The 18,262-nt window shown below is 42.8% G+C and overlaps 1 protein-coding gene across 2 annotated transcripts in view; it reads left to right on the forward strand.

The window, feature by feature from the left end:
* Nucleotides 1-4,823: 4,823 nt before the first annotated feature.
* The window catches only part of LOC114462830 (copine-1-like), a 33,525-nt gene continuing 20,086 nt past the window's right edge, over nt 4,824-18,262 (forward strand). Inside the window, exons 1-2 of one of the 2 annotated variants that reach the window (XM_028445874.1) lie at nt 4,824-4,931; nt 12,945-16,812. In XM_028445874.1, the coding sequence (XP_028301675.1) occupies nt 12,973-15,672 (2,700 nt within the window). In that variant the 5' untranslated portion in view covers nt 4,824-4,931; nt 12,945-12,972 and the 3' untranslated portion in view covers nt 15,673-16,812. Of the gene's footprint in view, nt 4,932-12,944; nt 16,813-18,262 lie in introns of those variants that run through there. The other variant, XM_028445876.1, reaches the window with a different exon arrangement.

The following is an 18,262-nucleotide window of genomic DNA, read 5'->3' on the forward strand; positions in this document are numbered from 1 at the left end:
AATGATTTTATTGACAAACGTTGACTACTGTATGATTTCTTGTGAAAATAAATAAATGATACATACAATTTAGACAAAACGGAATTAAACAGTATTTCTGAGTATAAATTTATTTAACCATTGCCTATAATTAAATACATATTCTGAATTATTATTTTTTTTTTTCCGTCGTTGATCTGCTCAACGTGTTTTGTTGTTTTTTTTGTCTGTAATGTGTGTAGCTTGACGTGGTGGAGGTATCAGCATGTTCGTTACGTGTCGACGCAGTTTCATAGTTGCACAAGGACCGGACACGGGGGCGGGACTTCCGCCGAAGAATTCCGCACTCTCATTGGCTAGTCATGGATGTTTTGGTGCTTCGTGGGGCGGGTAGCAGAGGAATTTCCAACATTGTTACTAACCAAGAAAACCTTCAAACTTAAGTAACGAAGATGATTAGATGTAAATAATTTTGTGTTTGTATTTTCACTGTAAGGAATCTGAGTAAACCAAGAAGAAGCATACATTTGAATAGGAAAACAACATCATTATATTTGATTGTTTAGTGTTTTTTTTTTTTTACCTTGTCTGCACATGCTGTCGAAGGTTAACACTACAAGAAGTGCAATCTTTTGACAGCAATGCATATTTTATTATTGCAATTAAATAAATTTATTTATTTCATTGCATAATTGTGACCGTCACCAGCTCTCCCTAGGGAAGGGTAAGAAATACTTTATTAAAGGGAGGATGTAAAAAAGAGAGGGCAGTGTTACACCAAGGTGAGGGGTTGGAGGGGGGTGGGGAAGTTAACAGGGAAGAGGGATACAAGATAGGATATGGAATGGGTGGGGAATAGTTTTAAGTGATGCGATGTGAAATTGTGGTTGTGTATATTGTGTTTATTGTTGTGTTGTCAAGCCAGTTTGGTGACCAGTGTGTGGTTTAGGAATAATGGTGGTGGCTGTGAACAGAGGAAGAGGTGAGTGGAAATTCCATAAAACAGGTATTTGGGAACAACGTGTCTAAGGTTGAGCCCAGTATGAGTGTTATCCCACAGCCCAAGGCCAGTGCATCCATGACAAATGTATTTCCAAGTACCGCCACTGCAAAACCCAAGAGCCGCCCCCGGGCCCGAAGAAGCAGTCAGGCCAGCAGCAAGAGCAGGCAGCCTAAGGGCCCCCGGCGACCACCCCACGGCCAAGCAGTCCCCCGAACGCCCCCAAGATCCCAAGCCGAGAGGCAGCCATCGCCCCCCCATACACACCCGAGAAAGCCCCAAGGAGCCAAGGACCCAGCGCACCACGCCACCAATCCCACCCCCAACCCCCAGACCCCCCACCCCATCGACCCCCCCACCCCCCCACCCCACCCCCGCGCCCAACCCCCCGAGGGGAGGGCCCAGAGAACTCCCTGCCCGAGGCCCCAGCGGAGGAGCCGAAGCCCACGCCCAGCAGACGACCAGAACCGCGCCGAACAGGCAGCCAGTGGGCACCCGCCGGCGAGCCCAGAGCCAGCAGGGGCCCGACCCCAGGCCAGAAGGACCCGGAACGGATGCGGCACCAGGAGCAGCCCGCCCAGGGAGGACGACCACACCCCAAGCCGCATAAGGCACCAGGGGGCCGCTGGGAATCTCCCCGCCGGCCCCCAGGCACCCCAACCTAGCCCCCCACGGCGCCCCAGATCACCCTTCACTGATGCCGCCCGCGCCACGAGCTTCAGTTTTTTTTTTTTTTTTTAAAGCCAGGGCCCCCTCCAAGGGCCATGCCAGACCGCCCCGCCGGGATGTGGCCCCCTATTCCGGCCCCCGACACCCTACCTCACGGGGCACTGCCCAAGCAGGGGCCGTACCAGTAGGTACGCAAGGGCGCGGCACGCGCCACCCGCCCCGAAAGACCCCCGCCAGGACCGGCCCGGCCAGCAGGCCAAGCACCCCGGGCCCCAGGAGCACCCCCCGGGACCAGGACCCCCCAAGGGCAAGCCCCCGGGCCAAGCCGCCCGGGACGCATCCCCCACCCCCGCCCGGGACCCGGCCACGGCTCAGCAGGACCGCACAGCCCCGGACAGCCCACGGCCAGCAGCCCAGGGCCCGCCGCCCCCCGGACAGCGCCAGCCACGGAGCAGCGCCCCCCGCCGGCCCGCGAGCAACCGGCGATCCCCACCGCGGGGACGGAGGCACCCCAATGGCACACATCAAGTGCGGGACAGCAGCCCCCAGCCAAAGATGCCCCGGACCCACCCACCAGTCCGCAAACGGCAGGATAGACCCACCAGGCGGCCGACAGCAACCTCCACCACCGGAACAGCTAGCGCCGCCCCCCAGTAAACAGCATCACCCCGAGGCGCCAAGCAACCCCGCCCCAACCCCGGCGAGGACACCAGCACACCCCCAGCACACCCACCCCCCAAAACCGGCGAGGCAGGCCGCCCCGGGCCCGCACACCGCGGGGCCCGCCCCCAAGGCCACCCCGAGACCCACCGCCACGCCCGACCGCACCATCCTGATGTATTTTTACTCTAAGCAGTGGCCCAGCCACCAACAGAGGAGCCAGGCCCCCACCGGAGAGGCCCAAATATGTGAACCAACCCACCACCCTGTTATGGTGCCTCTCCATTCCCCAATGGAGAGGCACTTCCCTATCCCCTGTGTGAATGTGTGTTTAGTGAATGTATGGGGTGTAATTAAAAGAAGGGGGAAGGAGGGGAGCGGTGCTCCCCATCCTGCCTCTGTGGATATATGTGTATGTGGTGTAATAGGCCGGAGGGTGTAGGTGAGTACACCCTCCGGGGGGTGGCATGTTGAAGTGCGATTAAAATTGGAGGGATTAGTATGGTAACTAGAGGTGGGAGTGCCGCCCCCACGCCACTACATAGTGACACAGGTGGTGGCCCCCTCCACCCCCAGTCCCACCATCCAGCCCCCCAAGGGTTGGGTATGGGTGTGTGGTGCGTTATGTGAGTGAGCCAGACCAGCTGGGAGTGAGGTGAAGTGTACATGTAGGAGGCCTGTCTGGTGCGAGCCGGGGCCGTCCGCATGGCGGGCCACGCGAGAGGGTAGATGGTGCAGACGGTAAGCGGCACTGCGGGCCCCGGAGCAGCAAAGCCGGAGACCCCCCCCACGGCACCCCCCCAGACCGTGACGGCCCCGCGGAGCACGGCGGCACCCCCCACCCCCGGGCGCAGCCAGGCACCAACCCCATCCCCCGGTGCTCCAGGGGGCGACCCCCGCCGCACGCCGGCCCAGAGCGACGCCCCCCCGCCGCCAAGGAGGGCGGCCGAGCAGGGGGGAGGCCCGTGCCCGCACCAGGGCCAGCACAGGCCCACCCGGCGCCACGATATAACACTCTCCACCGGGAGGCGGCCCCGGCCCCCCCGACGAAAGAGGACACCATCTACCGCCAAGCAGGGCCACCCCGCCAGCCACGGACCGGCAAGCCCGAGTACCGAAGCACCCCCAGCCCGGTACCGCCATCCCACACCAACGGCGCCAGTAGAGCCCCCCCCCCCCCCCACGGAGGCGATCCCCGACGACCCACGCACCGGCACGAGACACCCCCCCGACGCCAGCACACCCCGGACGACAGCGGGCCCCAGGCCACCAGCCCCGCCCCGCCCAAGGCTGCGCAGCGCCGCCACGCGCCGCGGCCGGTCTTGTTTACTGATTGTTTAGTGTTTGATGGCTGTAGGGATGGAGGACCCTGATGTTGATCTGGTCGTCAAAACAGTTTGTCCAGCTAGTCGAAAGAAGGGCACAAGTATGTTGAAAATCATTGGTTTCCTTAATATCTACTTTTTATTATTATTATTATTATTATTATTATTATTATTATTATTATTATTTTAAGTTTATGTAAAACTGCAAAAAATAGGCTTAGGCTTGTCTTTTTATACAAAATGGGCAAGAAGGTAAATAAAGTATATTTTCATTTAATGAAAAACAAATGGTCATTTTAAATTGAAAAGTGCTTTCCTGAAATATGTGAAGATTGTTATGGTGTGTTGTCTCCGAGCATGGGTTTTATGACCATACACATCCATTATTTGTTGAATCAAATCTTATGAAATTTAAAGACAGTGTTTATTGTAAAACAACACAATTCATGTTCAAAGCTAAATTAAATGCTCTTCCAGAAGGCATTAAAAATACTTATATCTACAGACCAGCAAATACAGCCTAAGAGATCAATTTATGTACCAAAAGCAAGATTGGAAGTTAAACGAAGATGGGGTTAAATTATGTTGATAAAGAAACAAAAATGAGTGAAAAACTATTTATTATTAAAAAAAAGACAATGCCACAATATAATTTAAAAATTATGTAAAGCAGTAGGAATATGTTTGAAAGAGTATAAAGTGTACTTTGATAAATGTTGTAAATAATGCAATATATATGTATATATATTGCATTATTTGAAAAAGGCAACTGAAATGTACTTTGTTGAATGCTTGCATTTATTTCGTGTGTATTATTTGAGAAAGATAGATTCAATGTAATAATTTATGTTGGGCATATAAGCATTTTTGCTTCTGCCTGTTTCAGTGTTGTTATATATTTTTAAATTGTGATTTATTTGAAGATTTTTGTCATGACTGAAACAAACTGAACACAGGGTGAAGCAAAGCCAATTTATTTGGAGCAACTCAATGTGCTTTAATTAAACTTCAGGGATTTATAGTGGTGAGCTTGGCTCTCTGATTTGTTAATCATGTTAATCCGGGAAAATTCCAGCCTGCTTTTATTAAATTCGCCCCATATTTACTTAGTCTTTGGGTCAGCCAGCAGGAGGCGTCCTCTCCATGACCAGTTATGGGGCCCGCCCCACTGACGTCATCATGTCAGTTATCGCGATACTTGCACCGCCCGACATTTCACGCAGGGCTGCAGAAAGAAGCGACGAGCAGATCTCCGTGCATGAGTAAAACTCCTGTGTGTCTAAGTGACAAATTTCTCGGTAAGAAGCCATCGTTGGTGGTCCACTTAGTGACTCACCCACACAAGTAGCGGAGTGTAACGGGGACGGCGGAAAGCGCTGGTCCTCCTCGCTGCTTCAGCACACACACAAAGCAGGCTACACTGCTAGCTAAGCTAGCTAAGCAAACTTTAGCGTTAGCATGGCACGCTGCTGCTAAGATTAACCAATGACAGTTAGCAACTCGGAATGAAATGACCACACAGCTTTGACATTTAAAAGTAAATGGCAAAAAAATATTAAATTAGTTTTTATTACGCGTTCTGGCTGTAATAGAAAAGAAAGTAAAGCTTATATAGCCATCGTATTGGGGCCTAAGATGGTGTCCACTGTGGATGAGTCCGCTCAGTCAGGTTGAAATTGGGGGCGTATCTATGGTGGTGCAGCTTCTGTGCCGCTTTTGTACTGCACACATGTCTGTGGTGATGGTCAATATTGTTTTTATGTTTAAAGTTCCCAGTTGAAACGATGTTGCCGTCAGGAAACCCTATGCCACGCCCTTCAAACCTGTCCAAAGTGACGTCACAGGTATCGATAATGCTTTATTGGATAATGTCAGGTGGCTTTGTGTTTATGTGAGGCCTGAAAGATGCACTGTACCATATCCTCTCATGTGGTGACTCGGCTGTTTAAATGATGACACTGCAGAGTTCTCTCTCTCTTTTTGTCTTTCTGACTTTTCTTCCACAGGAGGGATTAAAGTGTGGATGTATTTCACCTTGTTTTAGTTGTGTAACACTATATAAGATGAAACTTAATCAGAAAGTTGGAAAGAAAATCCTAATATGTCAGTATTTGAAATTGCCTGGTCAAAGCGATATGTGTCAGCAAAGCTAATTTGGTTTGAGTTATGGAGCGGTGGGTGTCACCATATGCATTGTTTTCTACACCTGAAGTTTTTGTGACTTATTTAAAGTGAATTTTCCCTCTTCTGATTTTTCTTGCTTATGAGTTGTTAATCTGTTTTATTTTCCTTCTTTGCCTGCTTCAGGAACTGCAGATGGAAACTAGCAAGAATGCTATAATCTGTTACAGAGTGTCTTTATCTGTTTATTTTTATTATTTTTTCTTTTATATGGTCCCTGATAATTAAAAAAAATAGAAAAATAAAACACTATATAGGACATCCCTGAATTAGCTAATTAATCTATCTTGAGATTTTTTTTTTAAACATAAAATATATATTTTCAATTTAAAAAAAAAATTACAGCCAACATTCCTCAATATTATTAATACTATCATTATTTGTCCTTTCAAATTAAAATGTCAATAATTGAATACTTTCTCTCACTTATGATTACAACAGTGTTGCATCCTTGAGTTTTGGGCGATATTGATCCAATTTGTTAATCAACATGAATCATACATACTTTTACATCTTATTATGTAGTGTAAGTGTTGTAATGTTACATCATGCTTGAAGGAGTGATATTACTCAGTGAACAACCGTCAGCAGCAGTAGGTGTGAGGAAAAGTGACCCATTTATTATTAACCAATGGGTTACATACATTAAATAACCTTAAACATAAGAATATCATAAAAACATATAAAAGAAGCGACAGAAAAATAAATATTGATAAATTAATTAATAATTAATACATTTTTAATGTGCAAACTTATCGCTAGTTTAACTTAAACATACAAATGTTCTACAATTGAATAGAATAAATAAATAATTTTTTTTTTTTTTTAGAAAACCCTGAAAAATAAGCCAAAAAGTAACTTAAAGTGCAAAATAACAAGTTATCTTCAGTTAATGTTTCTGCCAGTATTTACTGTAGTTATATATATCTATTAGATTTTTAATTTTTTTTGTGCTGATATTGGACCAATTTCCAAAATCAGTATTGAATCGGGACGGACTCCCCTATTGACTACTTGCTGCACATCGCAACGGTTTTGACGTGTTAAATTAGTGTCATTCTGCTCTGTGGACAAATTTCATTACATTTTGTTAAAAACATCCTTAACAAACCAAAGAGTTAAACTACATTTTAACTATAAGAACAAAGGCTGCTGGATTAATGTTTTCATGTGTGCTGCTGTGCAACAGTGGGGAACTTTGGATATTAGGACAGCGTGCACCAGGGTTGGGGTCAGTTACATTTTTTTGTTACAATTACGTTTTCAATTACCCATATTCAATTACAATTCAATTATGATTAGAGTGACCAGCATCTTTTCCAATTACAAATAAATTACAATCATTTTTTTATCTTCAGAAAGTCAATTGCAATTCTCAGTTTCTAAAGTTCAATTACAATTAATCACAATTACTGAGCCTGAAATAAATAGCCTAATAAAAGTTAACATTCCTCTTGTGTTAGCATCTCTTATGATAACGAGTCCTAAATCAGTTGTAAAATATACTAAAAACAAATATCTATCATCTAATTCATTTCCTATCTATTGGTTATCTTATTACGCTTGCTAATCAATGAAAATATAGGTTTTGATATCTTTGCTGTGGGTTTTTTAGCCTTTTTTCTGTCGGCATAGCCCTCGATTTCCTTTTTTTAATGGTAAAGTGTGGGAAAGCTTGATATGAAACATATTTTGATAATTAACTACATATGTGTGGAACTGTACATAGAACTGTAACATGGTTCCCCAGTTAAATTATAATTGACAATGTTTTATCGAATTTTCATGGCAATTACAATTACAAAGTCAGTCATCTAGGCTCAATTACAATTTCATTACGATTATGACAGCAATAGATTTTTAAAATTCAATTTACCCCATCATTGTAGTTAATTATCAATTACACGATTACAATTGTTATTGACCCCACCCTGGTTTAGACTTTGCTTGTTGTTAATGATTTAACTTTTAAACTAGAGTTGAAGGTAAGTTGTTGGACATGCCTTCAGTTTAAGCTTCTAATAAAGTGATCAGACTGTTTGGTGCAGGTCTTTTCTCTCCAAATGATATTTCATTGTCTTGTTTGGTCTGTTGGTCTTATTTTACTCATCCTGTTGTTATTTTCTCTCCTGCTTTGGAATTTACATTTTTCAGCTTTAAGAATTTAAATTCATGTAATTTCTCATTGTTTGGCCTTTTTAGTTGCCTATAGGGGCTCGGAGTCATGTCTCGTAAGCTTTGCAGGGTTCTGAGATCATTTTACCTGCTTCTTGATATCAAAGTAAATTGTGCAATTACACTTTCCTCTGCTGTGTTTTCCTTGCTGCTGCTTTTGATGCTGATACGGTGAACCAACAGAGGGATACTAGTTGTAAATTCAAATACTTCAATTCCTCAATGTTGATGCTTGGATTGTGCTCTAGCAGGGCTTTGTTCTCTCTCAGTATTGCACTGTTTACACGCAGGTGGTTGCTTTAAATGTTGATTGTGAACTTGTTTTTCCATTTTTTTGTGTGTGTGTGTCTGTGTGTGTCACAAAGACTAGCAGGTAAGGGTTAAGCTATCCATCCCTGGATTTGTTTGCAGATGATTGTGGAATCCGTGAGTGTTGCTCAAACTGGACATTATGGGTTGAAGCACTTTATCCTTTGGAGATGATTGCTTTCCTTTGACCAGGTGCTTCCCACGCTGCTTTACTGCCAAATGGTTACTTGATGTTGTGGGGTTGACATAAAGCCATTGTTTGGGGCAATATGTTTATTTCACACCGTTTACATGATGCAGATGTTTCTCTGTTTTACATGTTTTCAAAATTGCTTTTGACAAAATGCTTTTGCTGCTGTTGCGGTTACTGGCGTGGCTTCTTAGGTCAAGTTGTTGTTTTGTTGCTTTTTGCTGGTTGACATGTTGCCACTTGGGTTGAAGTTCTGAAGCTGGTTGATGCTGACGGTGCTTGAGATTGGAGGTCTGTATCATTTTGTTCATTGACAGAAAAGTTTTGTGGTCACTTAGTTTTTGCTGAATGTTGTTGACTTGTTAGTGATGCTCACTCTTCCTTAATCGTTGGGGGTGATTATGACTCCCCGGTGGAATAACAGATTTTATTGTTTTTCAATGGAGGTTCTTCAGTCAGTATTTTTTTCAATGGTTAGCTTTTGTATAAGGAAGCTTCTCAACACATTTAGGGCCTCCGATTTTCCGTTTTAAAATTTCGCAAATTATGTTTTATGGTCACGTTACACGTTTTACTTTCCGTTTCATCACCTTTCCTTGTTTAGATGACTTTACTGGCTATTGAACTTCCTGAAATCACACCAAACATGCTGAATATGGTTAATAGTCAACTGCTGTTAGTAGTAGTAGTGGTATTGTTGTCCCGATACAACTTTTTCCCTTCTGATTAGGGATCGACCGATATTGATTTTTTAAGGGCCGATACGATTTTTTTCTTAGGCCTTAGCCGATTACAGATACAAACCTGCCAATTTTTTTGAGCCGATATTTAGAACCGATACTACTTTTACTCCCTCAATTTACATCATAAAAATTACACAATGATGATAACAAATGTTACAAGTCTCAATTTAAAACAAAGAACATTTATTGAAATTAACCAAAGGTGAGGTAGAATGACACCAAGTAAAAAAATTGTTCATTATTTAACAAATAATAGAAACAGGTGATGTAGAACAAGAACAAGTAAAAAAAATAGTGACATCTCATGAAATATTATGAAAAAGAACTGTTCATCCTTGTCCTGAAAATAGCTTTGACAAAAGTTGGCATGACTGAAGATGTATTTTATGAACAGGATTATTGCGTATAAAGATATATAATTATAGTATTAAACACAAAAAGAAACCATGAATAATAGTCTATTCCAAAACTACCCCAGAACATAAATTAGCAGAGGAAAATAACGTGATGTCGGATGTGCATTAAGCAGCATACTGTTCAAGTTTCTGTTCTAAATTTCATCGACATTAACAGGAATAAATATTCAAACGAGTAGTAAACTGTTTCTCAAAGTTTTAAAAACTTTTCATCTCAGCGCAGTGCTCTCATATCACTGTAATGTTTGTATCCCACTGAGTGAGAAGCAAAGAGGTAGGGAGAGAGAAACACACACACGCCAAACCTCCAGCCAGCTGCTTGTTAAATACAACTGTGACAACACTACGGAACAACCTCAGCTAAGTTAAACAGCTAAAAGATGCTTTGTTAGATTAAAACTTGCCATTGGGGTTGAAGAGCTTCCTTCACGCTCTGCTAGTGGCGGGAGGGGCTCTGCACTCTGCAGCCTCTGTCTCCAGCAACACGGAGCAGCCTGTGGCAGCCACTCTATATATAAAGGGAATCGGCGAACGCAGCAGCACGAATCAGCCGATGCCGATACAAGTAAAACACGCAAAAATTGGTCGATCACTACTTCTGATACGATACCGATATTGCAGCCTTGAGTATTGGCCGATATCGATACGATGCGATATTGGCGTGAATCATACATACTTAATTACTTATGTTGTAGTGGGGAATGTTAGAAAAGGCTTGATCAAGTGATGTTACTCAGAGAACAATAGTCAGCAACAGTAGGTATGAGAAAAACTGACCCATTTATTATTAACCAATTGGTTACATAAATTTGAACTTTCAACATAATCTACAGTATTCTACAATATATAATGTATATATCGGAGATTTTAGATGCAGTCCGATAAAATTCAATATTAGTTTTCTAGCTGATATCGGTCAGATATCAATATCGGTTTGGGACACCTCTGTTATTAATTGTACATTTTATATGCTTCAGATGACTTACAGAATCAAGACGGTTATGCTGAAATCATGTGAGCGATATTAGCAGTTTAACAGATGAAATTCCATGGAAATTTGTCATACGATCCCTAAACATTATTTGTGAAACTTTTAATCACTGGTGAATCATCTTCACATTTTACACAAACGCCCTGTATTTTGAGATGCTTCTGCCCTGACTTGATCACCAATTTAATTAATACATAATCAGCTAAACCAGAGGCTTTTTAGATTTGAATGCAGTCATCAAATTACACAAACACATTATCATTCACAAAATAACACATATTCGATCCGTAACAAGTAGCAAGAGATTTTGAACAGGAATACTGGTGAAATTGGACATATTTGTCAGTTTCTTTCTTTCTAGACATTCAATCACCCATGTTCTGGTTAAAAAAAATATCATGTAAATGTGATCTTGTCCCAAAACATGCATGTGAGATATTTCCGTGTCATGTCGGGACCTCCTTTTAGTTGAAAAGAGTCGGATTGTGTTTTTTTATCACGGAAATCGAAGGCCCTACACGTCACATTCCTTGTACACAAAACCATAGCATAATCGGATTTATTTTTCAGGCTTTTCTCACGTTTCAGTTTTGTGCAAAAATTTTTATTTGGTTTAATTTTAATATTTTGTTTTATTGTTCATTTACAAGTTGTATGGCATCTCTGAAGCTATTTTCAGAATTCTCAAGAAACAATTACTGCTGCATTCTGGACAAAAGTAAACCTTATGTTAGCCTCAAACTACCACTTGGCCATATGCTGATTTTAATACTTTCAGATTAAACTAATCATTGCTCATCAAATGTTTAAGTGGCAGAAATTGGTATTTGATACTTAGATTCATCGGTTAATCTTTATTGTCTGTTAGACTGTGGTACAGCTTAACTGTACAATGCATGCAATTGTTTTCATTCAAATACTTAGCTATCTTTAACCCAGGGCCATGCAGATACCAAAGTATGGTGTATTGTACTGATTGATGCTTTGCCTTTCAGCTGCAGCAACAGTCGTGTTTCCTGGACCCTGCAGTCTCTTATTGTATTGGTTAATTGTGCTTTCTTTGGCCTCTTCTGGAGCGTTTGTTTTGTCTTAATGTGTAATTTTTGACACAGACCAAGAAGCAAGCACAGCAGTCCTTTGAATAATCTATTGTTTCCATACATGTTTGTGCAACATTTTAGGGCGGTTTGACCAAAAATGTATATCACGGTATTTTTCAAAATTCAAATGGTTTCATGGTATATGCGCTTTGTTGCTCCACGTGCCCGGACGCCTGTCCCCAGTGTTGGTGACGCAGCAGCTGTGTGTGGTTGTCGCAGTGTCCGTGAACGCAGCATGGACCGTGTCTGTCCCTAGTGTTGGTGACGCAGCAACTGTGTGTAGCTTCCATGTCGGACCTTGATTCACAGGAGGAAGACTCAGGATGAGGAAGTTTCCTCCTTTTGGATTTTCAAAATGAGGTCACCCTACGCACTCGCACAGATGCGACCAGATGAAATTTTCACTTGCACACACTGGAAAAAATAGTTGCATTTGCAAGACCTGTGAAATTAGCTTTTTAAGCTCTCAACTGTTACTTTTTCAAATCACACAAAGTTTTGTTATCTGTTAATTAGTTGGGTGTAGTTATTTAAAAAAATTAAAACATTGTATATCAAGCATTTATTACATATAAGGTTTAATTTCTCTACTTAATATCAGAGTGCTACAGCAATAAATAATAATAACCAAAAGGTTCAGACTCCAATATGCGCCACTGACAGAGGAACTTTTTTCATATGTCTGTGCAGGTTGTCTGTTGAACCTGTTATTAAATATTTAGAAGGCTCCGTCTGCATTCTTCTCTGAAACTTTCAATGACATTGTATCCAAAATTACTGTTTTCTTTAACTCCTTTTCCTCACCTTCGTCGCACAATCACTGATTAATTAATGCAACTTCAACCAAAGTATTTGCTGTTCTCGTAGATTTTTTTGTCTTGCTGTTTTGAAAACTAAATCTAAACCTTGAAGTTGTTTATGCTTAATTATTGCTGTGTGGCCTAAGAGTAACTGAAATATTTAACTAATGAAACATAAGATTTATTAGGTTTGCTTGTTGTTTTTGCTATGTGCAAAAACCACTGGTTTCCAGATATGAATGCTCAGTATAATTTTCTTCACTTTTCTAAACTGAATATTTTAATCACTTCCACCAGTGTCTGCCCTGCTAAATTATACTTTTTGGTAATTGAAACACGTCTGGACACCACTGGTATGATCTTTTTTTTTGCTTGTTATCTGACGGTAGTATTGCTTTTTCCCCAGGTTGTAGGGCTGTTGTTTAACAGTCAGTATGGCTGTAGTCATCAGGCTGCAGGGTCTGCCAATAGTGGCTGGCACCATGGACATCAGACACTTCTTCTCCGGCCTCACCATTCCTGACGGAGGAGTTCACATCGTAGGCGGTGAGCATGGTGAGGCGTTCATTGTCTTCGCCACTGATGAGGATGCTCGACTTGGAATGATGCGAACTGGGGGGTCGATTAAAGGCTCTAAAGTGTCGCTGTTACTGAGCAGCAAGACAGAAATGCAGAATATGATTGAACTCAGCCGCCGAAGATTTGAAGGTGGCACAGGTGGTGTGGAGATGGCTGCACCTACAGCAGGAAATGGCGGTCGACCAACGGGATCCACACCCATACCAACAGTGCAGTCTGGGCCAGTTGGAAGAAGCGGTGGCCACGGTAACCAAGCATTCACTAACGCAACAGCTGCCGTGACAGTAGCTAGCTCTTTGCAGGAGTCACAAAGCATCAAGACTGCATCCAGCTTGGGCAACGTGGTGCCGAGCTACCCAAACAGTTATACTTCTGCCCCCACCATTACTACAGCTCTGGCTTCACTTAGTGCAGGCCCCCCTCCTATCCCTCCACTCCCAAACATGGCAGCCATGCCCCCAATGCCCACGATGCCCACAATGCCCTCTATTCCAGTTCCTCCACCAGTGTCTTCCCTCCCTCCTGTCCCCACCATCTCACAACTTTCCCAAGGACCTCCATTACCTCCTATGTCTCACTTGCAACACATGTCCTCTCTGCCTCCATTCAACCCCTCCTTACCTCCACCTGCAGGGCTAGGCTCTGGCCTTCCACTTGGGACTCCCAATCCGATGCTGTTCAACCATCTCACCCCGTTTGCATCTCTTGGACTACATGCTCATATGAAGGCTGCAGCTACTGGTTCAGTGGCAAGTAATCCTGATGAAATGTTTGTTCTACTACAGAACCTAGCTTTCTCATGCTCAGAAATGGAAGTTAGGGATTTTTTCCGGGGTCTGGGAGTTGAAGGTGTTCGTCTCATTAGGGATGTTCAAGGTCGACCAACCGGCAGGGCCATTGTCAAGTTTTTCTCACCTCAAGACAGTTTTGAGGCTTTGAAACAAGGTGGTGGAATGATGGGCCAGAGATTCATAGAAATTACCCCAGGCTCACAACAACAGTGGCACAGTCTTGGTGATGGTGGGATGGTTCATCCTTCCCACATTGGTATCAAATCAAACCATGGATGTGACATAAGGGACCAGCTGCACCGTCGTGGTAGTGCTGGACCTGGAGGAAGAGATCAGCGAGGACGCTCCCGATCTCCCCACAGGCAAGAGTTCTGCGTCTACTTAAAAGGTCTTCCCTATGAAGTAGACAAGAAACAGATAAAGGAGTTTTTCAAGAGTTTATCCATTTTAGAAGAGAGCATCTACATTGCTTATGGGCCCAATGGCCGAGCCACAGGGGAGGGCTTCCTTGAGTTTAAATCGGAGCAAGATCACAAGATTGCTCTGAGTGCACACATGCAGTACATGGGCTCTCGATTCATTCAAGTCCACCCAATTAGTCGAAAGGGTATGATTGATAAAATTGAATCTATTCGTAAACGTGAAGCAACAGGTGATGGCAAAAACCTTGATGGCCAGAAAACTCCCAGGAATTGTGCCCACATCTCAAACATACCATACAACATCTCAAAGAAAGATGTACGTGCTTTCTTTGAGGGTTTGTGTATTTATGAAGATAGTCTCAAGGTCCTGACGGATAGCAATGGCAACGGTTTAGGTCAAGCTGTATTCCAGCTGCAAACCGAGGAAGACGCCCGCAAAGCAGAAAGATTGCATCGTCAAAAACTTAATGGCCGCGATGCCTTTGTTCATTTGATAACATTTGAGCAGATGCAAGAAATTGAGAGGAATCCACCTCCCCAAAATAAGAGAGGCCAGCGCCAACAAAATCAGCCGAATCATAACCAGAACAAACACCAGCAAGCACAGACTGCTCCCCAGCAGACGCCGATCCATCCATTCACAGGCATTGGGGGCGATGAATTTAGTTTTCTTAGAAACACAATGGGGAATCTCAATAGTACCCCGTTTGTGACTCCATTCTCAGCACCAGGAAATGGGTTAATAGGCCCTCCTCCCATGCCTCCATTGGCTGCAGGGCTGGGCGATGTGAATTTAGGTGTTGCTCCCCCACTTGTTGCTGGTCTACCTGGAGCACAGATCCTAGAACCTCCAAGTTTTCGGCCTGGAGTTGCTGGAGGTACGCCATTTGGCCAAGAAGGACTGAGAGTCTTGGCTCCCTTTGATGGCGGCAACAGAAAAGGAGGAGGAGGACAGAGTCGTACGACAGGGACCAACAATAACCAAGGACGTCCAGTGGGCGGAGCATCTGGTGGACAGCCGGCATTTAGCCCAAGTGCTGAAGGCATCCACACTCAGCCAGTCCCCAGTGGATCCAATCCTAACAATCAATGTAATACTGGTGCCCCAACAATTGTAAAGCTGCAGAACATGCCGTTTACCGTAACTGTGGATGAGATTCTGGACTTCTTCTATGGTTACCAGGTGCTGCCGGGTTCAGTATGCCTACAGTTTAGTGACAAAGGCATGCCAACAGGAGAGGCCATGGTGGCCTTTCAGAACCACGAGGAAGCTTCTGCTGCCGTTATGGACCTTAATGACCGACCTATTGGAGCGCGCAAAGTCAAGATTAGCCTTGGTTGATGAGTTGCAGTTCCCAGTACAAATCCCTTATAACTGTCTATCTTCTAAACTGTCATTCAACAACTTGGTTGAGATCTGTTTCTGTCACTTTACTGCTTATTACTAAATCCACTCCTCTCACACATCAATTGGTAAGCCTCGCCATTTCCTGCTGGTCTAATGGGAGACAATGGTTCAAACTGTGCTGTGCTACTCTTCTACTTACCGAACTTGGTCAATTAGCACAATTTGACAATGATGGATGTGATTGAGGTGATCATGTGATCTAGTTTACTTTTTTTTTCTTTTTCTTTTTTTCTTTTTTTTTTAAAACCTGGTTTTTGTGACAGTGCAGCGTTTTGTCAACACATGTTTGGACTTTGAGTTGCCCTCTGAGTTGATGATGTTGAAAGGCTGAACATTTTTTGCTGTATCTGCATAAAAATGCTGTGATGCGATGGTATGAAATCAATATGCTCTGTTGCTATGAAAAAGTGCTAAAAATGCTACAGTGTGTTGCTATGATAAAATGTCTGCTCTGTTGCTGATGTAACTTTTCTTCCTGTGCTATTTGCTATACAAAAAAGTCTCCTCACTCTGTTGCAATGCTTTAAACATGTGTGAGCCCTTTCACAATAATGCTTTATTGCTACGGGAATTCTGTCACATTCCATTGTGGGTGACGTAAAAACTGCTTATTATTCATTTCAAATTTACGGCATGTTGATACGGTCTATGATCTTTTCCTTTGATGTGGTTTAAAATAATGAATAATGCAGACACCAGGATCTGTTGCCATGGTTAAATGATGGATTGAGTATTGATCAGCAGCTTCCTGTTGCCCTGGGATGGGCATATGGCTGATGTTTTTCTCTGTCATGCTTTTATTATTTTTTGCTTACTTTGGGGAAAGAAATGCATCTTCCTCAATTACTTTCTAGGTGTTTGGACAGAAGAACAAATTAGCCTGTAGCGTTTTTAGGTCTGTAGCTTTTTTGTTGTATTTGTTAGGTAACATTTTTGTGATATGTGATTTCAGCAACTATTTTTGTTTTGTTTTTTTATCTTCAATGTTAAATGAGTATTATGGAAACATTTTGTGATGTGGAGTATCCTCCCCCCTCCCATACTTTGGCAAATAAAAGGATATTCCTCTCTGAATATTTGCTCTTCTCTGTGTAATGCTGAAAGCTTGTGATTGTAGGTAAGCAGACCTGTTTAAATGACTTTAGCTGAATTGTTTTGCATGGTCTGTGACCATGTTTAAGGTAATTTGGAGTAGGTACGTTAATAATTTAAGAATTAAGGACATTAATCTTGTTTTTTTGTTAGGATTTTAATCCAAGCTGATTAATTTATGCTGTTTTGGATTCCAAAAGTTATTTTGTTTTAAAGTAAACTGGTGGGAAGTTCAAATACAAATTAACAACTGGAAAAATACACAATTGTTAATGGTAACACCTTTTCAAATACAACTTTTCAGTCCTTTTTTTTAGTTAATTTGGTTCACTAATAGCTTAAAACGGCAATGAATAGTTACTAGAGATTGGCAATATTATCTGCCTATATTAGTTTTTAAATGTACCGGTATATACTGGTCTACATTGGTATCTTTTTTTTCCACAGCAATTGAAAAACCGAAATGTTCTGTTACTTGAGATGGCATAAAAAACTGAATATGGCACTTTTCTCCATTACTAGGTTGATTAGGTATTATTTTGCAAACTAGCACAGATGCCTGATTGTGTAGTACAGAAGTTAAATTCTTGCTAGTGTTGTACGTCGCTTTGGACAAAAGTGTCTGCTAAATTAAATTGTAGACATAACCTGTTATTTCCATGCATATATATATATAATGCACACTATGGTAGTATTGGCAAGGATGTTGTCATACGATACGTATCATGATACTTGGGTCGCACTACGATATCGCGATATGTTGTCATATTCTACCCAGTTAATCTCAAAATTAAATGTAGAGATGAAAAATCAAGTTGCTGTACATGTTCATCTGAAGATATTGATCATTCAGAGGACAAATTGAGTCAAAACTATTTGCCTTATACATCCTATCAATTACTATATCTACAGTGCCATCTACCGGAGTAGAGGTGTGGAATTGGCACAATTTTTAAAGTTTTTTTGTAGGAACGGGAGCTGGGCTGCTTTGCTGAGAAGTGACGATGTCTACAGCAGTAGAAAACGCGCAGAAATGTGAAAAATACAATAAGAAAAATATTGATTGAATATCAGAATTTTTTTAATTACTGCATTGCCGGCAGTAAGTCGAAATCGTTTCCGGTGAGGGTTGGACTCCATCAGGGCTTCCCTTTGTCACCGATTCTGTTAATAACTTTTATGGACAGAATTTCTAGGTGCAGTCAGGGCATTGAGGGGGTCCGGTTCGGGGGCCTCAGTATTGCATCACTGCTTTTTGCAGATGATGTGGTCCTGTTGGCTCCAACATACCGTGACCTTCAACTCTCACTGGATCGGTTCGCAGCCGAGTGTGAAGCGGCCAGAATGAGAATCAGCACCTCGAAATCAGAGTCCATGGTTCTCGACCGGAAAAAGGTGGAGTGCCTTCTCCGGGTTGGAGATGAGGTTCTGC

The sequence above is a fragment of the Gouania willdenowi genome, chromosome 5 (assembly GCF_900634775.1).
Source record: "Gouania willdenowi chromosome 5, fGouWil2.1, whole genome shotgun sequence".
NCBI classification, from domain to species: domain Eukaryota; kingdom Metazoa; phylum Chordata; class Actinopteri; order Blenniiformes; family Gobiesocidae; genus Gouania; species Gouania willdenowi.